The sequence below is a fragment of the Lipophrys pholis genome (assembly GCF_963383615.2).
Source record: "Lipophrys pholis genome assembly, chromosome: 13".
NCBI lineage: Eukaryota > Metazoa > Chordata > Actinopteri > Blenniiformes > Blenniidae > Lipophrys > Lipophrys pholis.
This window is the reverse complement of record NC_137632.1, coordinates 4340858-4362753: the sequence shown is the minus strand read 5'-3', so window position 1 is coordinate 4362753 and position 21896 is coordinate 4340858. Positions and strand designations below refer to the sequence as shown.

At 44.5% G+C, this 21896-nt stretch overlaps 3 protein-coding genes across 6 annotated transcripts; 2 read left to right on the top strand and 1 right to left on the bottom strand.

Moving 5' to 3' along the window:
* The first annotated feature begins 1881 nt into the window (after nt 1–1881).
* Nucleotides 1882–7443, top strand: LOC308118756 (DCN1-like protein 1). 3 transcript variants are annotated; one of them, XM_080478283.1, is made up of 7 exons: nt 1882–1928; nt 3768–3984; nt 4085–4253; nt 4555–4685; nt 4933–5015; nt 6007–6103; nt 6185–7442. In XM_080478283.1, exons 1-7 carry the CDS (start codon nt 1926–1928, stop codon nt 6262–6264), a joined length of 780 nt encoding a protein of 259 aa, XP_080334409.1. In that variant the 5' UTR covers nt 1882–1925; the 3' UTR covers nt 6265–7442. The 3 variants fall into 3 exon arrangements, with proteins under 3 accessions (XP_080334409.1, XP_080334410.1, XP_080334408.1); XM_080478284.1 differs by lacking the exon at nt 1882–1928 and adding an exon at nt 3440–3493 and having other exon boundaries at nt 6185–7443; XM_080478282.1 differs by lacking the exon at nt 1882–1928 and having other exon boundaries at nt 3593–3984.
* A 1190-nt stretch (nt 7444–8633) lies between these two features.
* Nucleotides 8634–13606, top strand: LOC308118785 (growth hormone-regulated TBC protein 1-A-like). Of its 2 annotated transcripts, none has more exons than XM_080478346.1 (9): nt 8634–8715; nt 8791–8865; nt 9479–9624; nt 10332–10490; nt 10604–10728; nt 11085–11181; nt 12019–12191; nt 12270–12455; nt 12839–13606. In XM_080478346.1, the coding sequence occupies exons 2-9, from the start codon at nt 8804–8806 to the stop codon at nt 12938–12940; spliced, it is 1050 nt and encodes a 349-aa protein (XP_080334472.1). In that variant the 5' UTR covers nt 8634–8715; nt 8791–8803; the 3' UTR covers nt 12941–13606. The 2 variants fall into 2 exon arrangements, with proteins under 2 accessions (XP_080334472.1, XP_080334471.1); XM_080478345.1 differs by having other exon boundaries at nt 8642–8715; nt 9476–9624.
* Nucleotides 13607–14195: 589 nt separating this feature from the next.
* LOC308118784 (lysosome-associated membrane glycoprotein 1-like) lies at nt 14196–20388 on the bottom strand. Its single transcript, XM_080478344.1, has 6 exons — nt 19828–20388; nt 17602–17783; nt 17401–17529; nt 17204–17270; nt 15675–15842; nt 14196–15605 (listed from the first exon to the last, which is right to left on the bottom strand). The coding sequence occupies exons 1-6, from the start codon at nt 19886–19888 to the stop codon at nt 15466–15468; spliced, it is 747 nt and encodes a 248-aa protein (XP_080334470.1). The 5' UTR covers nt 19889–20388; the 3' UTR covers nt 14196–15465.
* Nucleotides 20389–21896: the final 1508 nt, after the last annotated feature.

The window sequence follows — 21896 nt, the reverse complement described above, 5'->3', positions numbered from 1 at the left end:
TGTATCCTGTCCTCACTCATATTTAGTCTGCCACACTGCACTGGATAAAGCATAATAGAAGATGAATGAATGGGATAGAATTACTCCTCCTCACGTTTCACCATCAGTCTGACTAAAACAATTGGAATACATGTAAATTCAAATCTAGGAAAAGCAAGACTGCCAACTCTCACACGTGCGATTGACTCTAAACTCACACTCAAAGTTTTCCAGATATCCAAATCAGGTGGACATGGACGTTTAGCTGCCAGAACCAAATTAAATTGTAATTGGATTTCACTTATATAGTGTTTGTCTAATGCTTGAGCAGCCCCAAAGTGCTTTCATACATTCACACACACCAGTGGAGGCAGCTGCCACGTAAGGTGCTCAGTCCATTCATGATGAGCAGTTTGAGGTTCAGTGTCTCGCTTGAGGACACTTTGATATGTGGATACGAGGGAACAAGAGCTGCTACTCTACCAACTGAACCACAAATGCCCTAAAATTACAAAAAAAACAGAAGAGTCTTCATAATATGACTCTTTTAATTACCACTAATACTCAGTGGGTTTCAGCAGCACAACGAGGACTGTGTTTTATGGCCGTGATGAAGAAAGAAGATGCCCCTGCATCGTTGTGACACAAGCTGCATCCTGCACATTGGAGTTCACTCGAGTTTCTCTTTCACTTTAAATCAATGAAGAAAAAAAAAGGAGGGAAGCTGACGTCCATAGATACTCTATCAGTGACAGTACTGCATGCGTTCTTCACACTTGTTGAAGGGTGGATTCATTTCCACACCAGATAAAACTGAGCGGCGTCTACTTTCTGCTAAAAGTCTGCTTCATTTTTCTTCTCAGATAAGAACAAGTGGTTTCAATGTTTTTTGGGGTTTTTTTCTCATTGCAATTGGTATTACATGGTATCATTGTTGGAAAAAACATACCCTGAGCTGCAGGAACAACCCATCATTTCAAAGTTCAAAAGTTCATCAAGTTCAAAGTTTACTTTATTGTCTGTTCTGCTACACGCGCAACCATAGAGAGAACGGAAATGGCATTTATCTCAAACCCTCATTTAAAAAGATTACACACAAGCTGAAAATATACAGGCAAGAAATATAGAAGCTCCAAAATATAGAAGCTAAAATATAAAACGTTTAGAGTGTAAAAAGCAAGTCTAATGTAGTAAACACAACACAGTTGAGTAAGCTTTTATATACTGTGATCTTGCATACTGGTTTGTCCTTGAGTTCCATAATGGCCCTATAACAACAGCCAATTGGCTCCTTGCAGTATTACACCTGGTATTACACCTGGGCTACATGCACAAAGTGCATCTCAGTCCCATTCTTTTATGTGGATACTACAGGACTGCATGTGAGTTTGTCCTCTGGTTTCATAATGACCCGTGCCAAATGCCCATGTGGGCTCAATGCAGCATTTTGTCAACACATGTGGTACCGTGAGTTGCACAGTCTAAACCCATACAAACACTTCGGTTTTCCCATTTGAGTCCCAGATAGGCTGTTAATTATCAGTCTATGCCCAGTTGGTAGCTAAGTTGCCCAGCAATAAACCGCGTGGAGTCTACAGAATGGATGTTAGCTGGGAATAAACTTGACCCATGTTTTCAACTCCAACATTGTAAGAAAATGTTAATTAGCTCATCCTTGCTGATCACAGGCTCTTAAAACAGTGATGTGTGCAGTTTTTAGGGGAGAACAAATACCGTTCTTGCGCTGTTGGCCACGTATTTCATATGCACAGAGATTAATTTCTGTAAAATAATCTGAGATCATGTAAATGACCCCCCCCCCCCGCCGAGCAGCAGCTGCAGACCTCCCCTCTCTCCTGTAACCTATCTGCTCCTGGGCTGCTTCCGCGCATGCGCACTGCGGGCGTCAGTCGGGCTCCCAAACTGGTGAAACAGCGGGTGTAAAAATGGTAGGTAACCAAAATAAACACCAACACGGGCTTCGGCTTTGGTGCCACGCGGCGGAACATTGAGCGGCATGGTCGCGGTATTAAAGTGCGTGGTGTGTTGCGTTTTGGCGGGTCGCACAGTGATCAGTTTGTCTGCCTTTACAGGGAAGGTCAGTTGATATTTTGAGAGCAGCTAGCATGGAGCTACACGAATGGCAACTTCGTGTTAGAGCAGGTTACACACACACACACACAATAACACACACACACACACACACAGGGGCGCTGACTGGGACTCTCTCATCCATAATGGCACTGACAGTGATTTTCTGAGCTTTTCTCTGGTTAACGTGAGGGATACATCCAGACCCAGCTAGCATTAGCACCGTGTGAGTGACGAGCTGCTCGTGTGTTCTGAGCTCACTAACGGTGCACCGGTCCGCTGACACCGGGGGTCCGGAGCACCGGGGGTCCGGAGCACCGGGGGTCCGGAGCACCGGGGGTCCGGAGCACCGGGGGTCCGGAGCACCGGGGGTCCGGAGCACCGGGGGTCCGGAGCACCGGGGGTCCGGAGCACCGGGACCCCTGTGCAGGGTGCACGGCAGCCGGTGTCGCTTAACGGTCGGTGTTGGTAGAAATCAGTCACGAGAGGCTCCGTGAAGTCAAGAGTTTGAGTCTCCAGTTCCAGGAAATGCTCCACAGATGCTGCTGGGAGGAGGAAGATGAGGAAGAGGAGGAGGTGCTGGTGTGTTTTCTCCTATAAACCCCCTCAGATCACTTTTTAAAAGGACTATTTCTGTCCTCTAACTCAGTTCAGAGCTAGATAGTTTGGAAGAGAAAAAGAAATGATCACTTCTTCCAATTTAACCTCCTCTAAACAAGGATTTATGTGATATATTTTCAACGTTAAATGGATTTCACTTGTACAACACTTAACACTATTATTCCCATTCACACACCCTGCATTGGGAGCAAATTGGGGTTCAGTGTCTCGCTCAAAGACACTTCGACATGTGGATAGGGAGAATCAAACCGGCAACCTTCTGATTGAGCGACGACCACTCCACCAACCCAGTCTCAGCCTGTTCCTGCTTTTTAATACTATTACAATTCACACACTGCACTTTTAACTCTTGTAAGAAGGTAAATAATGTTGTGATCAACGACTGATTATATATTTTTAACTGTTATTGTTGTTGTAGATTCTTATTGTCCATGTTCTTTTCTCTTGCTACTCTAATTTATTTACTGGCTGCTGTTTCGATTTAAATGTCCCCATGGTGGGACAAATAAAGGAATATCTAATCTAATGAGGCTTTTAAGACTTATGATTAAAAACTTTAATGTAAGTCTCATCGCAATATATTTCCCTCCAAATAAAAAGAACATATTGCCGAGTATTTGTCTCAGTATTTGTAGCCTGTGCTGCACTCCAGACTTGTTGCACCTCTCGGTCCCTGCGATGGCATCCCATTACCCTGCTCATGTTACATCTATGACTAGTTATCTGAGGGGCCCTCGGAGGTACAGCATGTGCTGTGAGAATCCACAACATCCCCCTTCAGAGACGCCCATGTTGCTTTCAGGCAGGACATAAAGGCCACCGCCGCGTCCCAGCTCAGCTTTCCTAACGTTGTTTCTGTCAAAAGCGACTGACTAACAGCTTCAGATATGTGTCGGCGGGTTTTTAAGCGTCTCCCGGTCGGGCCTCTTCTCCTCACCGTTGCCTGAATGCCTGTGGATGTTTGCGTTTCGCTGTGTGTTGTTGTCTGTGTGTCGCTCTGCGTCTGCCTGTTGCTGTCTGTGCTTCCCACTCTGATCCCGCCGGTGTCTGACAGCCCCTGTCCTGTCTTCATACAGCATAAGCTGAAGTCTTCGCAGAGGGACAAGGTACGGCAGTTCATGTCCTTCACGCAGGCCGGGGAGAAGACGGCCGTGTACTGCCTCACACAGAATGACTGGAAACTAGAAGTTGCGACGGACAACTATTTTCAGAATCCAGAGCTTTACTGTAAGGAATCCATGAAAACCTCGGTTGACCGGAAAAAGCTGGAGCAACTCTACAATCGGTACAAAGGCAAGTTTTAATTCTGTAGCTTCAAATATTTACAATATTTGCCAGCCGAAGGTTGTTTATTTACAAAACATGTGAGTCACTGGGGTTTTCCTCTTGACAGATCCCCAGGATGAAAATAAAATCGGTATCGACGGGATCCAGCAGTTCTGCGACGACCTGGCTCTGGATCCAGCCAGTATCACCGTGCTGGTGATTGCCTGGAAGTTCCGTGCTGCCACTCAGTGCGAGTTCACCAAGAAGGAGTTCCTGGACGGGATGACAGACGTGGGGTGAGTTTCGACCTGAACTGTGTTGACAACAACTTGAACTGGCTTGTAAACACGGCCAGAAGTAACTTTCCATGGCGGTTGTCTTATTGCAACGTCTGTCTATAAATAGATCCACCCACAGCTTGAGTATTCAGTGTCTTCGTAGAAGGACTCAAAAGTGTTTTGACTTGGGAGGCTCATGAGTCAGAATCAGCTGGAGCTGGTTGACATTAAAACCATCATGCTGCAACTGTTGGGAGTTATGTCATTGTGTAATCACCCTGTGTTGCTTAAAACATCTCTTTTCTGTTTTGTTTTATAGATGCGACGGCCCAGAAAAACTAAAGGCCATTTTGCCAAGGTTAGAACAGGAGCTAAAAGACTGCGGGAAGTTTAAGGACTTCTACCAGTTTACTTTTAACTTTGCCAAAAACCCCGGACAGAAGGGCCTTGGTGAGTAGAGACACGCTGACCACCACAGACATGAAGTAAAAACAACTGGACTGAAGGATTCCTCTGTGTGTGTGTGTGTGTGTGTGTGTGTGTGTGTGTGTGTGTGTGTGTGTGTGTGTGTGTGTGTGTGTGTGTGTGTGTGTGTGTGTGTGTGTGTGTGTGTGTGTGTGTGTGTGTGTGTGTGTGTGTGTGTGTGTGTGTGTGTGTGTGTGTGTGTGTGTGTGTGTGTGTGTGTGTGTGTGTGTAGATCTGGAGATGGCAGTAGCATACTGGAACTTGGTTCTGTCGGGACGGTTCAAGTTCCTCGATCTCTGGAATCGATTCCTTTTGGTGAGTCAAAGATCAAGTCGGAGTTCAGTAAATAGACACAGTTCACAAGGCAAGAGCGTCTTACAGCGTTCTTATTTGTTTACTTCTTACTGGGTTTCATATCCACACCGTGCTCGGCACTGACAACGAGGCAACAGCCACCATACCAGGGGGTTGTTTTGCATCCGTCTATCTTGTAACACTGACATACCTCCGGGGAGTAGAGCGGCTCATCTTCTAATCTCAAGGGTCGAGAAGCCTTCTTGGCTTTAAGAGGTATAACATTTTTTTAATGTTGTGAAAATAGGTGAGTCTGCATTTAATTCCTTTATGTCAAAAAACTATTACGGTTAAGCATTTACATTAAAAGTATCATTCATTTAAAAAAAAAAAAAAAAAACACTTTTTAAATCTTTATTTAAAAGTTTTAAAGGACAGTCTGAACATTCCGTCTCCAATACACACAAATGTAAACTCACAATGTCAGCAGCAGGAGAGAAAGGTGCGGCGCGTCAGGCGAAAGAGAAAGATGGATCTGTCCAAAGGAGAAATGAAAAAAGGAGAGTACCAAGAGAGCTGAATAGAAAAGGGCTTTATTGGAGAAATGGACTAGATTCCAGCTGAATGCATCTTTTGTGGTGAAAAAAGTGGAGATTGAAAGTTTGAACCTGTTGAAGCTGAAGCGACTCCAGTCCTCCAGACACCCCGACCCGGAGCGTAAAGCCAAACAGATCATCCTCAGAGGAAAGGAAATCACCGTTCCAGAATAGAATAAAACGCTGTGTTTCACATGCGGCGTGTCGTGAGGCTCCAGCAACAACTCTTCATAAACATGCAGGTCCCTTGGGGAAACGGGTTTGGAATCGCTGGTTTTGATTCCACTTGATCGATACAACATGAGTCCAAAGAACAAACCGATGCTCGTCCTGCAGTCACAATAAAAAAGAGGTGGAAATGTGTTTATGATTGTCGACATTTAATCCACATGTTCACCACATCTTGTAATTTACAGGAACATCATAAACGATCCATCCCAAAGGACACGTGGAACTTATTGTTGGACTTTGGAAACATGATCGCAGACGACATGTCAAACTATGACGAGGAAGGTAAGTTCAGACGAAAAGAGGGAAGAGAAAAGTTCCTAAACTGTCCCAGTGTGACTCTCATCACCGGCGTTTCTTCCACAGGAGCGTGGCCGGTCCTTATAGATGATTTTGTGGAATTCGCCCGGCCGATTGTAACAGGATCCAAACGTAAAACTCTCTAAACCCCGACTCTGGAATAGCAGAACCTCGTTTCTTTTACAGTGAGTTAATAGTTCTTTTGGGTTTTTTTTTTTTAAAAGACTTGTATAAAAACAAAAAAAGAAAGTTGTAGACTTTATAGAGAAAACAGAAACACTTGAATCCGTCTGGGAGCTGAGTGAAAACTAGGAGGACGGCTGCCAGCATTTCCTGTCCTCTGGACATGGTTTGGATGCGGCCTGATGCCCGGTCTCTGGGACGCCGCTCCGCTCCCGGAGGAGCACTACAGCCCCGGAGGCGGGCCCGGACACAGCGCTGAGAGGACGGCCGCTCTAAATGGACTGGAGAGGAGGAAGCCGTCCGCTCTGATTTGTTTCCTGAAGCTCTGAGTGACAAAGTGCAAAGTTCCTATGTCTCACGAGGTCTGGGACGTGGCGCTCATTTCACCAGCACCAACAGAACTGCTGCAGTTTTTACTGTACATACTGTATCTATTGGGACAGTTTACAAAGAGAACTATATGAAGAATAATATAAATATGTTCAATTTCTAAATGCAAAAAGATGATGATTGTTTTATGTACAGTAAATGCTAAGATCTGTACCGGGATGCCTCGGTATCGTGGAAGATTCGCTGTCGGTTTAATTGTCGGGTGAAATCGGTCATGCAGCTCATCCAACGCGTGTCAAACACATTTTTCCGTCTCCTCGGGCTGGATCACCAATCAATTCCCACTATAAAGTAAAGGCAGTGCATTGGTTTAGAGATATTGGTATTGGTGTGTGGTTTCATTTCTCTCAATGATCTGAGCTGGAAGCACGTCTTGAAATCCAAAGTGTAACGTCGCCGGTCCCTTCCTCGGTTTCTTTCGTCGGATTAAATTCATTTTAACTGTTCAGGAAAGACTTTTTCATCTTGACGATGTTATCCCCCGACGAAACGGCAGCATTTAGGAGAAATTCAAACGATTTGTGGGACTGCATGGCACATGTCTGTATGTGACATCAGGACGACGACAAAGTAAGCCTTAAAAAATCTATTTGTGTCTGTTTGATATTTATGTGACGGTTGAAGTCCCCCTGTCCAGTGTCTCCGAGGGTCGGGAACATTCGCTCATATTGTTGATACATCCTGTAAGTAGCCTAAGTATATTGTTCATTCAAGGAAGATGAATAAAGCATGACTTTGTTTTTTCATGATCGTTGCTGCTCTTTTCTTGTTGGTAAAATAGATCAATCCCACATCCAGCATCAAAAAGTAGGATCATAGTGTAGAGGGACAGTTTGAGTTTCCTTCTGCAGGACACGTCACTGGAGCAGTGGAACATATTCACTAAACCTTATCGAGGGATTTCTCACATTTTATCTTTTCAAATCTAAACTTCATGTGTTTTGGTGTGTAGACTGCTGAAGAAGAAACAAGAAGTCTGTTAACCATCGAGTTCATCACCCTGGAAGTCTGTTAAAAGTCCCTGAGTTATTATTGGAAACACTGCCTGGTGCCCTGGGCAAAGCAGAACGACTGGACTTCATCAATATGAAAATGTACAGGAGTTTGAACTTCACATACACAGTAAAACCTAGAGGAGTTTCTTCATTAAAGCATGTTAAAGTAACTCAATCCACAAGAAAACACACCAACTAGCCCAGATAATGTTTATATATCAGTTAACAGGCAACATCTGAGGTAAGTTTCCTGTTAACAGAGTGATAAGTAAAAGTTGGAGCATTTGTTTGGAGCATGCTTATTGTCATTTGTCCAGGAAGGAGGTAACTCAGTTAAATTTAAATTAAGTGAACAGCATCAGTTGTTTCCAGGTCGATGCACTCGGTTCTCTTTTTCTGCAGTTAATAAGACTTGAGAGCTTTAGTCTTTGACAAAACATCCCAGCTTGGCCCCATTAATTCTTCTATTTGGGACTTTTGTAGCTTCAACTTTTAACATCTGGGAGTTCACTCTGAAAAATAAAAGAAGAACTAAGAGCGTAAGACTTCTCTTTATTACAACTGAAACTAATGCTAATGCTACCTGTACTACCTGTATTTATGTGTGTGGTTCGTACGCAAGAGCAAACATTATAGGTTTCCCTATTCAAATGTTTTTTGTATAAATATCATCTTAAGCTCTCTCTCTCTCTCTCTCTCTCTGTCTGTCTGTCTGTCTGTCTGTCTCTCTCCCTCTCTCTCTCTCTCTCTCTCTCTCTCTCGCTCGCTCGCTCTCTCTCTCTCTCTCTCTCTCTGTCTCTCTCTCTCTCTCTCTCTCTCTCGCTCTCTCTCTCTCTCTGTCTCTCTCTCTCTCTCTCTCTCTCTCTCTCTCTCTCCCCCCCCCCCCCCCCCCCCTCCCTCTCACACTCACACACACACACACACCCCTACCTATGGGCCCCTCCTCCAGGTGAGCACTGTAAGGTGAGACATTTGAAACGTAGATCATTTTGTTATTCACCTTCACAGCAGCCTGTCCTCTTCTAACAGGTAAAGATGAAATAACCTTTTTATTTTTCCCCCCGGACGCTTGTTTACAGCCTCACTTTACTTTTCCACCTGCAGCACATGACGCACGATGGAGGGGGAACTTGAAGGAAAAGCTACTCAGCCTCTGACGTGCTATGATGAGAGTGGCAGGTAGGGTTTGTGTTTTTATCTGCGAGGCTCTTTATCAGCATGTTGTTTTGATGTTTTCCTGAGTTTTAAACATCCACAGCATCTTCTGTCGACTCTCCACATCAGTTCTCTTTCTGGTTATATTTGCACTTACCGTTGTACAATCCCGTCGTTGTGAAATAAAAGACAAGAGCTTTTCTGATATTAACTTTGAGTTTTGCTCCTTGCTCCTAATCCCTCCGGGCAGTAAGATAATGCTCACTATTCATCCAGCGGGGTAATTTGATCGCCCTCCTACAGAAACCCTACCCGGAGGGTGGAGGGAGTTGTAGGCCTTTTTCAACGCTGCACTCCAGAGAGAAAACATGGTGGGCAAGACGGTGCCCTTGTTGTCAATGTCCTTCATGGCAGGCTGATGCTGGGGCGGCTGTGGCTCGGTTGGTAGAGTGGTCGTCTCTCTGGAAGGTTGCCGGGCCGAAGTGTCCTTGAGCAAGACACCCAACCCCAAATTGCTGCCCAATGGTTGGATCAAGCGCCTTGCATGGCCGCCACCTCCACTGGAGTGTGGATGGGTCAAGCGGCAGTAAAGCGCTGTTTAAGTGAACACGACGTGTTTGTGGATTTGTCCCAGCAGGATTGACCCCTATGGTTTTGAGAGACGTCATGATTTCGAGTCGTATAAGGAGATGATGAATGAGTACGTAGCCGTCCTCAACAGGAGGTCCGTCAGATGGTCGAAGCTCCTGCAGGAGAAACCTCTCGTGGAGAAGAACGTGACCGGTACAAAAAACACAAACTCCAACACACCAAATCTCTGGCTTTCGTGCTCTGAAGAGGCTTTTCCACCAAAAACAACCAGGTGCTAGTTCAGGGCCGGCGCTAAAGCTAGTTCTTAAATCTTCACTTCCACAGAACCAGTTGTTTTTCCATTGTCGGGGGAGCTGAGTGAAAGCCACGTCATTGCGTCACTGCAGACGTAGCCCCAAGCACTTCCGCGGCACTCCTCTTTCAATTTTTTATGTTTACTCAGGAACTGCTCCGCAGTCCTGATATACCCCACCACAGCCATGTCCCGTTGAATTCCCTGATACACCGGGTTGGTCCGGGTCGCTCCATCTAGTTTGGCCGGAACCTCGGATGCAGACCAAACAGCCAGAAAACATTGCGGCTCCTCGTCGCTCCATTGTTGTTTTTTCACGTCCGTCTTGCTTTGGTGGTGTTTGTGGTTCAGCGTCTCCTCCGCCTTGTAGGTAGTGATAACTCCAGCGATAACTCCACCCCCTGCTGACGACTTGTCAGGCCCCGCTCTGGCCCAGCAACGGTTTGGGGCTGGCTTGGCACCCGTTTAGAGCTTAGCCCCTGATAGGCCCGGGCCTTTGGCGGTGGAAACACAAAGAACTGGTGCTAAATCCGGCCTTGGCTCCGAACTACCACCTGGTTCTTTCTGGTGGAAAAGCCCCGTGTGACTCCAACATCTGTCCTCCAAGTGAAGAGATATGTCCGGAAAGGAGTGCCGAACGAGCACCGTGCCCGGATCTGGATGGCAGCCAGCGGAGCACAGGAACATCTGGAGAGGAAACCGGGTTACTACCAGACTCTGCTGTCCCTGCAGCATGACACCAAGCTGAAGGAAACCATTAACACAGGTGCAACCCCGCTGGAGCGCTCCACCTCCACCTCCACCTCCACCTCCACCTCCACCTCCACCTCCGTCTACCTCGGGCCCAGTTCTGCTAAGATAACAGTCTTGTCTTGTCAGATATGCATCGGACGTTTCCTGACAACATCCTCTTCCAGGGCAGAGCTGAGCCCAGCCTGCAGAGGGCTTTGTACAACGTGCTGCTGGCCTACGGACACCATAATCCCACAGTGGGGTACTGTCAGGTGAAAAACAAAAACAAAATAAAGCTGTGTAGATGCAAGAGTTGATTCCTTTCTCATGTAATGTCGATTTACATACAGATCTGGACTGGCTACTTATTTATACATTCAAATACATGCTCAGGATTTTCCTGCCTGTGGCATTTCTAACTTTATGAACAATATCCACTGTTGTTTGTAAACGGTGGGTTTATTAAAAATGAAGAAGATTTGATGTTTGTTCCCTTCAGACAATCATTCAGGTCAGTGTTATTAATTGGACCTGTGAAATGTGTTGTTACCGTCTAAACACCGAGAAGAGTTTCTGTCACGTGTTTTGATATGTGAACTAGTGATCCAGGATATTCCCTCTTTTCCAGGGCATGAACTTCATCGCAGGCTACCTCATCATCATCACTAAAGATGAGGAGAAGTCGTTTTGGCTCATGGATGCATTGCTGGGCAGAATACTCCCAGGTGGAGTTTCTTAAATATACTTTAAATGTCCTCGGTTGTGCCACTTTGTGGGTTTTTCTCTGTCTCAAACAACTCCACTGCGCCGACATGAGCAAGGTTTAGTTTCTTTCAACCACCAGTTTCTGTAGTAATGATGGAAGAAACACATTAAAAGAAGGAGGACAGAGCGGACTACAGAAGAATGTAAAAGTCTTCATTTGAATGTAGGAAAATGACAACCTGTGACGTTTGCATGGTCTCTAAGCCAGAGACATGAATGGAAGGTGAAGGGAGGACTCTAAAATGGCCGTAATTGTGAACCGTGTAGATAATTTTTTCTATTGTTCGACCTGTGATGGGCTTTTCTTCCCATGTTAGATGCAGCAGGTCAGTGCTCCTCGTAGAGAGGTGGAAGGGTGGAGGTAAATCTAGAAACTGACATGACTTGCTGCAAGTTGAGGTGGAGGATGGCAAAAAAATAAAACAAACAGGGTTCAAATCTCCTGTGAAAAAATATGTACAAGTAATATAACTGAAAAATATTTACCGTAACATGTTCGATCAAAGGAAAGTCCAGTAAAAGCATAGAAAGTCTCCCAAAGTCCAAAACTGTATCGTTCAAATGAATTTCGCCAAATGGCGGTTCAAAGTAAGAAGTCAGTTAAAAGAAATGAAGGATAATAATCATCTTTCTAAAAGGAAAAATAAAAACTTGTTTTTCATCTGCATGAAAATGCACATTAGTGGGATTTTCCAAAACATGTTAAACTGTTGTCCCAGGTTAGAGCCGGGTGGCACTCCTCGACGAAAAGATTCTGAACGTTTCTCTTATTTTGGTGAATGCCATTATTGTTGTAGATTACTACAGCCCAGCCATGTTGGGCCTGAAGATGGACCAGGAGGTCCTTGGAGAGCTGGTGAAGGTCAAGGCTCCCGCAGTGGGACAGCTCATGGCTCAGTATCCAGGGATATGGACCTTAGTCGTGTCCCGCTGGTTCATATGCCTTTACATCGACATACTGCCGATAGAGGTGAGGAGAGATTGGACTGGAAGCCATTCAGAGAAGAAGAAGGATTTGTAATCGTGTTTTCTTCCGTCTGTCTTGCAGACGGTGCTGCGGGTCTGGGACTGTCTTTTCTACGAGGGATCCAAGGTGCTTTTCCGAGTCGCTCTGACTCTCGTCGGTCACCACCAGACGGAGATCCTGCGAGCGCGGTCGCTTCCTGATGTGTGCGAGTGCTTCAAGCAGATCACCTGTGGAGCCTTCACCCTGGACTGTCATTCCTTTATGCAGGTCAGACCAGAGGGGCGTCAAGTAGCAGCTTCACAATCTGCTCTGAGTTTCAACAGCTGCAAAACAACTGAAACAGCCTTTTACTTTTAAAGATGCTCTCTCTTAATATCCAGCCTGCACTCTTCATGACATTACTTCAATAATTTAATTTCTTAGAATAAACATGATCATACACAGCGAGGAGTTAAGATTAACTCCACATGTGCACATCGTTTAAAGTATAAACAACAAAAGTGAACCGAAAAGTAATAAACCTGCTCTGAAACAGTAAAATATTCATGTTGAAATCAGCTAAAAAACAAATATCCAACTGAAGCATGTTTGCTTCGGTAGTTTCGCCTCTGGTGGTAACAAACATGTGAGTTTGTCTCTTTCTATCACAGAAGATCTTCACGGAGCCTGGAAGCCTGTCGATGACAACGATTGATAAGCTGAGGGAGAAGTGCAGACAGCAGCTCCTGAAGGAGGAATCAGGACCGCCGTGAGGACACGAGGACCAGATGAACCGACATTTTGACATCTTTCCTTTGGCTTCATGCCCTGAACTTTGCTGCTATAAATACGACGAGAACTTTCATATTTTTGGAGTCTCTTACATGATGTGGGAATGAACCGACTTGTTTTGTTACTGTGCAATATGACGGCTTCGGTTTGGTCGGGTTCATATCAAGATTGCTTTTTAAGTTTCACCCGTTTCATGATTGGCTGATTTTATAAATACCTTATATGTAAAACAGTGATGAAAACTGGCGTCTCCAACCTGAGGCTGTTTATTCAATTACTACATTATTACTTATATTATTGCAGTTTGTCTCTGCTGTGACCAAGAATCCAAAAAAGGTATGTAACTCAACATGATGTAATAGTGGTGCAATATGTAATAATGCTCAACTTATTATGTAATAACGCCCAGTTTTGTAATATTCCGCCGCATTTTGTAAAAATATTCTTGAACATGGTGGAAATACTAGTTGGCTTGTAACTTTAAAAATCTACCAGCCACAATGTCAGGTGATTTAAAAGTTTGATTTCGTCCTGCATTCTACCGTCACTACGTTGGCAGGACACGAGCAACAGAAAAGGAGTGACATATGATTCAACTGAATCTTAATTTTTTTTTATCCTTATTAAACATAGAACCATGTCTGCAGATAAAGGTCTAAATTTATTACATAACACACCAATTTTCTTAAAAAAACAAAAGTGGAACACCCACATTTTGTAATAACTGTTGCAATATGCAACAGTTATTACAAAATGCCGTCACAACAGTGATTTAACGATTCAAAAACATGAACGTTCACCTGTAACCGTCGCACGAAGTTTGGATTTCACCAAGTTGAGTAATGAACCTTTTGATTTGAGGCCTATAAAACAAACCACAAACTGGTTTGACTGCTGCGGATGAAGGTGAAACAAAAAGAAAAGAGCCCCACTGAATTGTTCTTTCCCTTTTATTGACCTCTCTGTTAAAAAAACACAAACAAAAAGAAACAGTTCAAACCAACTCAGTAAAACCATTGCAATAACTCATTATAGGTACCACGATGAGGGAGAAAAGAAACAAACTACATCAAACAATGCAGATTTATGGTAGTGACGGCACACAAAGGCTACAAGAGACACACAATGTCCCGTAACATGGCAGCAGTGTCAGTGAGCCAGAACCTCGGGTGTTACTTTACTGGAATCCCATCATGTGACAGCTGGGAAGGCACTAATGAACACTAACCAACAGCATTTTGGCTTTTTTTTTTTTTCTTTTTTTTTTTTTTAATCATCATCATCATCATCATCAGTACATGGGGCTTTGTCTCAAGACTTCAGTGCAACTTTTTTTTTTCTTCCTCTTTCATAAAACAAACAACTGGGCCCCAAATTGACGCACAATGCCACCCAGTGGACTGTGACAATCAGAGCAACGCTCCCACAGTGACGTCCTGAGCTGCTTCCTCCAGTCCTAGTCGCTGTGGCCACAGGGGAAACTTAACTTTTTGTGCCGAGTTACATGAAAAGATGAATATTATTGATCCCCATTCCATCAACATCTTGCAGATCTGCCACCTTTGCACACTTGATGCTTTAAAGTTCCACCTGATACGTCAAAATGGAACAAAATCCCATCTGATTAATGGTTCCGAGTCTCGTCCATTTAAACAACGATACAGGAGCTCATGGCCATTTGACAGACTTCTTTTAATGTTGATTACCATTTTCATGAATTGGTTGTACGACAAAGTTTACTGATGTGAATATTGTAACAGACGGTTCTTGTTCCACACAAATCTTTTACGTTGCATCTCATGTTCTCGGAGTCCAGGAACCAACTTATTTTCTCCAACTTCCAAAGTAAAACAACCAGAGATGGTGGAAAACCTGACTCATCATTTTACCAAGACCTATTTTCTCAAAAGTTTCCCAAAGAAACCAATTGACCTTTTTTTCCTTGCAAAACTGTAAATATTTTCTTCAGAATGTTCCTTAAAATCCACACACACCTCGCAATAGAAAGAGAAGTGATCTATCCACTGTCTGAGTTGGCAGATGTGTAACTGGCAGATATATTCCCTTTGTAACAATTAACCTTTGATAGAACCCACAACAACAAAAAAAGCACAAGCTTAAATAGCTACCGGTTCAAATCCCTCAGAAATCCTTTCACAGAAATCATAAATAGTACAAAACAACTTGAGGATGTCGTCGACCCTCTGATGAACACGATTCCTCTGCGTTAGAGGAACAGTAAAGACTTTTCCTCGTTCCTGTACAAGCGCCCCACAGAGAAAACCCACCTTGTTTCATCTGAAAGAGCATTTAAAGTCAGAAAGCACATGTTACCCTCCATAAAGTGAAAATGACTAGTGTTATTGATGAAGACAAAACACACATGCGCGCACGCACACACACACACGAAGAGATGAAGGAACAGAGGAGTGGAGTTAAGCCTAGCAGATCAGCGGTTAATATGGAGGCTTGGGACGGCGTGCCCCGGCCTCTAGGGGGCGTTGGCTCAGATGGTCTGGTAGCCGGCGTGGCTCCTCTTCCTGCCGATGAGGTAAGCCAGGAGCACGACGAGGACGAGGCCGGCCAGCGCTCCTCCGACGATGATGGGGATCAACATGTCGTCCTGGTCCAGCTGGCACTCCTCGGCTGGGAGGAGGAGAGAAGCGTTCAGATCTCTGGGCGACGAGCTTTAACGTCACCTCGTTCGGAGTTTACCTGCTCCAAACTGATCTCCCGCGACGCCAAAGGGCTGGATCTGCACCTGGAAGGTGTTGATGGAGAAATTGGACGCCACAACCAAACTTTGTTCCTGTCGGCACATGTAGGAGTATCCCAGGTTTCCATGCAGATAGTCCAGACTGAGGTTCTGAGCCGAGAAGGGTTCTGTGGGACGAGACGCAGAGACAACCCAGTGACTTTTCCATGTCTAGTGAACACATTTTAGGTATTCTCATTGGAAAACGTTGAAACGTGTGGCAATCCTTCCAAAAAGAAAAGAAAAATTTATGTTCAAAAATCATCTAAATTTAAATGCACAATATGAACTAAAATAACTAAAATAATTAAGTTGATTATTTTGCAGGTTTTATTTTTCTCACCAAGCAGCTTCTCATTTAATACCATACCAAAAACTGGGAATTAAGACACAATTACTTTGGACTTCATCTCTACTTTACTTTTCTGAAAAAAAATTATTTTTGCAAACAGAAATCTATACTTTCTCAGTGATTTGTGACTTTATTTTTTAAATCTCCACAACATTAGACACGTTTACATGCTCACTTTGTCAATCCCATTAAATTATTTTTGATTAAAGGATCAGATTGGCCTGTTTACATGAACAATGATTAAAAATAAATAAATCATGCCAGTTTATATGTAACCCGATTAATTTCAGCGGATCAATCCCATAATGCTTTGCACTGGGACGTTTGCAGTCTGTGACATGTGCACAGAATCCTACAACCAGCTTTACCCGGAAACCCACCGGGATCAAAGCTGGAATTAACGGGCGTTATTACGCTTGTGGTGCTTCTTTATTCATTACTTTTGAAACTTCTCTTGATCCAAGTAGAATCAGGACGAGACGATAACGGGACGCTTTAGTGCTCCATGTGACTCGGATTGTGCTGCTGCATGTCCCGCCTACCACACGTCGGAGTTTGTTTAAAAACAGACGTGTGTACATGGTTTCGTCATGACATGAGGTGAACGAACGTCACAGACATGCACACAAAGCTGGACTCCTCCTCCTCCTCCTCCTCCTCCTCCTCCTCCTCGTGAGACGCAACGTCAACCACAGAGAGAAAGCATCGAGTCCAGTGAGTGAAAACACCGGCAGCTACATGAACCTTTTGTCTTTTGAAATGAAAGATAATCTGCATTTTAATACAACTTTGTAATGAGTCGTGAAAACCTGCTCTGAAAGACTGAGCAAATATGCATTTGTGGCTTAAAACTGTTCAACACTTTGTTTTATATAATAACACTTCATAGATTTTACATTGTGCGCGTCGCATTATGTTCCATTTATAACTCTCCGTTCTGAAATTGTTTGAATCTCCTCATATTATTAAAAACTACACAGTGATAAACAGATGTATAAATCATGAATTATAATATAAATTATTCAATGAAGATACATCCATACCTACTACTCTATAGTTTTCGTTTACAAACAAGAAATCAGACAATCTGCTAAACTGCATGACTAGATTTAATTTTGTTTTTTTCTGAGCACTCACCTTTCATGTCTGGCAAGGCTGCGGTCACAGACACTTCACCCAAGTGGTACTTATTGGACGTAGTGTTCTGGAGACAAAAGCACCATCAGAGTCACTCCAGTACTGAAGACCGGGCTCACTTCAAGCTGCAGCCGCCCTCTAGTGGCCTTTACACGAAATACGGCCGCTGGATGAGCACAGCAGCAGCAGCGACTCACCAGGATGAAGACGAAGGAGAGGTTGGTTTTGTCAGCGTCTGTGGTGAGCTGCAGGACAGCCCGGTCCGACTCACATGATCCAGAGGCTTTTGTCAGGTTGGGGTTGATGTTCACAACATCCTGCACGGTCTGTAAATAAATGAGATGTTTTAACACCTGAATGCCTTTGCTTCGGCAGCAGAGTGGATTTTACCCGGGCACCTTGTCCTGGGAGGTGATGTTGAGCTGGAGGCCCATGTAGGCCAGTAAACACACGGTGCCATTGCTGCCGATGACGTGGTATTGTCCCCTTTCGGGTCTCCCGGGGCCTTTGTGTGGTGCAGTGGTGGTTTGGGCCGTCGTGGGCGGAGCGACGGTTGCAAAACCCTGATGTAGAGCAGCAGCTGCAAAACACAGTCACTTCCAGGTCAAACGTACAGACAATGTGGTTAAATTACCCTGATATATAAATATGTGTAGTGATGACACGTATTAGAAAAACTAAACCTGATTTTATCATAAAATAGTGACGACGCAAATCAGCACATCCAGGTGGAGGGTCAGTAGGACCTTCCTCGTGTGGGGGATTCCAGTATTCGTGAGTGTTGGGAGGCGGGATTGAGAGAGTCGGGGCCGAGTTGTAAAGCAGGGCTTTGTTTTTACCTGTCAGTCACCTATGGTCATGAACCTTTTGGTCACCGCTCATTTAGATCGTGAAAATTGCATTTGTCTGCAGGACGGCGGGGCCTCATCCTTCATGATAAAAGAGCTCAACCCTCAGAGATGGACAGAGTCCAAGTCCAGCCACTACATTGAGAGGAACCAGTAACGTGAGGATTCCCCCTGGGCGCCTCCTATTAGAGGTCTGCCAGACATGTCAAATCGGACAAAGCCCCGAGGTCGGCGCAGCACCCGAGAATGAATCACAAGAGCTGCAAGATGTTGCAGTGGACAAGGATGTTGGGACAATTTTTTCCTCCGTAGGCACAGCGACCCTACATAGAAGACATCTTAGCAAAAACCTTGATTTTTACCAAAACGTTTATCCTCCTGTTCTTGATGAAAGTGAGTCTACCAGCATTTTGGTTTCAGTCTAACTTTGGGCAAATCATCGAAGAGCCAGTCTGCAGCCTTTCCGAGAGGCTCCAAAGAAATACAGTTAGGACCAACTGAATTACTGGAGCAATGTTTTTAAAGTATCTTCAGTGATTTAAAATTATATAGGGAGTAGTATAAATCTATTTAAGGCTGCACAGTGGTGTAGCGTCGTCTCATGGCTCATGTCAAACCTTGGTTTAAGTCCAGGTTGGACCTTATTGTGTTGACTGGTTGATCTTCACTCACCAGGGGCGTGACTACGTAGTTAAACTAAATAATTATCATCTGAGTGGCATCAAAGATCTGAACAAAACAAGAATTAAGTATTCCCAAACGTGTTGGGAGGAGAGGTCAACAGACTCCACACTTCCACACTATCCGGGGTTGCAGGGGTTAATCCCAGCTGACAATGGACAAAAAGCAAAGTACAGCCTGCACAGCTTATCACAGGCCAAACACACTGAGGCACAATTCTCCACACACTCATGCAAACATCCAACTTAAGATACATATCAGAAAGATGTTGAATGTTAAAAGACATTTCACGATTTAATCAAAAATATGTGTTTATAACTGATGACAGCAGCACGAGCAAGCTGGAGTTATAGGAGTGGATTATTGTATAGATTATCAGAATGTTTGACAGTATTACATATTGTCGGTGAAGGGATCTCAAAATATTTACAATCTGATCTTCAAGAAAACTCCAACTGTCGAGAAGAGACTCAAAGTGGAGCCACGTTGCTATATGTCAAAGCTGATGACTAGATGGATGGAAAAGAGAATACTTGCAGTCATTCCACACATTTTAGAATTAGTTTTAAGCAGACTGGTGAACTTCTGCACAACCTCTGCTCATTTAATACAGTCATGGTACCTTCGGTTGCAGATTGACCTACTTTATTTCTAATAGACCCACTCACTCTCCCAAACATGTCCATCATGTTTCAGCTGACATGTGTTGCTGCCATAAAATGAACAACAGGAATCCCTTGGTTTGACGACATCCACTGGTGACTGTCACAGGTGACACACACACACACCAGGTAACACTGGACTCGCCACATTAATGCCTGACCACAATCTTGTTGACAAAAAAACAATCCGACACATCACATGATAATCGCGGCAATTTTCAGGCTGGTAGTTTAATAAACACATCTACATTTCTTCGTGAGTTTAAATATTTCCTCTACTACTTTAAAAACAAAACAAACGTACTTTTTAAAGACGCGCAGGTCTGGAGTAAACGCCGTTTTGGCTCGCGCGAGGCTATTACATATCTGCAACCTTTTGTTTATCATCGTCTACATGGCATTTTAGGTCAAGATAAACCAGACAAATACTCACCTAAAATGAGCGGTAACGTCACTCCCAGGCACCACGGCCGGGCAGAAGCGACCTGAGTCATGTTTGTGTCCTGTTTCGTTGTTGTTGTTGTTTTCGGGGAGGAATCTCAGCAAACACCGCAGCCAGACGCTCGTTAGCAACGGCTAGCAGAGGTTGTGCTAACGAGGCTAACGAGGGGCGTCGCAAAAACAGGCGGACAGCAGAGAGAAGGTATTAACGGCTCTCTTCGTCAGTGGCACCGCGTTAACGTCGACAACAAGCCCTCCAGTGCGGTTTGCCGTAACGAGCCGAAACTTGCTAGTTGGAGGTGAACTGAGCTCCGCTTTAACCACTGCTAGCTGTGACGTCACAGTCATGTGACACGCTCTGTCAGGAAGCACCCAGAAGGTCACGTGGTGCACACAGCAGCAGCCGCACAACTTGTTTAACCTCATGCGCATAAGCGTAGGAACCGGGGGGGGGTCCAGCCCAAAATTTGAGACTCGCGCGTTTGTCCTCCCCCAATAATTATACCGCGGAGAAGAAAAATATTCTGATTTACAAATTTTTAACTCGCGTTCTGTTATTTTGAGGTGCAACACAGCGCCCTGTCAGAGCCCCGCCCCCTTTCTCAAGGTCTCAGGCCCCCTTGCTACCTGTTGGCAGCGTTTGCCAAGGGGGGAAGTAACATGAGAAGAGGTTTAAAGCCAATAAGGATGGAAACAGAAATACCCCAGTGTTGATAACTTCTGAAGGAAGTCCTCTTCCAGCTCGGGTCTTTATAGGTTGTTTGTCATTCCAAGTCAGGCCCTATCAAAGACCTCCTTTGCGATGCTTCAGGTGCCAGAGATTTGGTCATATGGCGGCTTCCTGCAGGGGGAACAGACGGAGGAGACCATGATGTGGTGAAATGTGAAGAATTGACTTTTAAGTGTTCCAATTGTGGAGGGAATCACATGGCTTCATTTAAAGAGTGTGGACATTTTCAGAAAGCAAATAAGGTTCAGGAGGTCAGAGACCAGCATAAACTATCGTATGCAGAAGCCTTAAAGAAAGTGGAAAGGCCTGGACCCTCAGGTCCTGGTGGGAGAACGCCGGTGGTGCCTGGGCAGCAACCTCCTCATGTTCTCTCAAGGCAGGAAATTGTGATCGACAAGGAGGCCCTCCTTGCATTCATGGTTGATATTATTTATGGTGCTCGGGAAAGGAAATCAAGGTCAGATCTAATTAAGCTTGTGGCTGAGACAGCAGGAAGATTTCTAGGAGTAAAGAATTACTCCCCACAGACACTTCATGCATATATGAGGGTAAGTCAGGAGGTGGCAGTCCAGAAGTCCAGCAGCCAGTCTGACAGAGGATGAGGACGGTGAAGACATGACTGATGGTGACTTCATTGAAGATATTGAGGACGTTTAAATTTTTCATAATGGTCTGCATCCTTCAGTGGAATGCAATGCGAGGGGTGTGTGCCACCTTTGTTAAGACAGGCCTCCAATATAAAGTCTGTGAGTATGAATTGCCCTTTGAGTGTTTAATTGTTGATGTATGGACTCAGCAAGGAAAATTAAGTTTGATCAACTTTCACAACCCCTGTTAACCTTTATTATTGTTCGAACTAGAAGAGCTACTAAAGTCAGTCAAGGGATGGGAACGGTGCTGTAATTGAAGATATGTTAGATAATTTTGGACTAATAGTTATGAATGATTGCAGGCCTACTAGATTTGATATTACGTCCCTGAAACCGTCCTGTCTTGATTCAACTCTTGCCTCCTCGGACCGAGCTGGAGTCGGTGAATGGGATGTCCTGGAGAAACATTCAATGGGGAGTGACCACTTTCCTGTTTAAAGTAAATTTGGACGATCCTTAATAGTGGTTCAGGGGGACTTGAGCATAATAAACCTTAGAACAGTGTCATACGCTGGAATTCTGCTGCTGCTTTGGTGGCATGAGATGAAGGTGCTTCTAGAGCTCGACCTGATCTAATAATGGAGATCCTGCACTGCCTTTCAAGAACTGAAAGGTCCGGTTGTCATGTTTGCTTTATGTGGGTGCCAGGTCACTTGGGAATTGAGGGAAATGAAACTGCTG

Bases quoted from the DNA above. Each gene is read 5' to 3' on its own strand.
- LOC308118784 (XM_080478344.1), bottom strand. From the start codon at position 19,888: ATGACTCAGGTCGCTTCTGCCCGGCCGTGGTGCCTGGGAGTGACGTTA. The intron at 17,784-19,827 runs GTGAGTATTTGT...TGTGTTTTGCAG, and splicing joins GACGTTACCGCTCATTTTAG to CTGCTGCTCTACATCAGGGT. The intron at 17,530-17,601 runs GTGCCCGGGTAA...ATTTATTTACAG, and splicing joins ACATCACCTCCCAGGACAAG to ACCGTGCAGGATGTTGTGAA.
- LOC308118756 (XM_080478282.1), top strand. From the start codon at position 3,639: ATGCCTGTGGATGTTTGCGTTTCGCTGTGTGTTGTTGTCTGTGTGTCG. The intron at 3,985-4,084 runs GCAAGTTTTAAT...TCCTCTTGACAG, and splicing joins ACTCTACAATCGGTACAAAG to ATCCCCAGGATGAAAATAAA. The intron at 4,254-4,554 runs GTGAGTTTCGAC...TTTGTTTTATAG, and splicing joins GACGGGATGACAGACGTGGG to ATGCGACGGCCCAGAAAAAC.
- LOC308118785 (XM_080478345.1), top strand. From the start codon at position 8,804: ATGGAGGGGGAACTTGAAGGAAAAGCTACTCAGCCTCTGACGTGCTAT. The intron at 9,625-10,331 runs GTACAAAAAACA...CTGTCCTCCAAG, and splicing joins CGTGGAGAAGAACGTGACCG to TGAAGAGATATGTCCGGAAA. The intron at 10,491-10,603 runs GTGCAACCCCGC...TTGTCTTGTCAG, and splicing joins GAAGGAAACCATTAACACAG to ATATGCATCGGACGTTTCCT.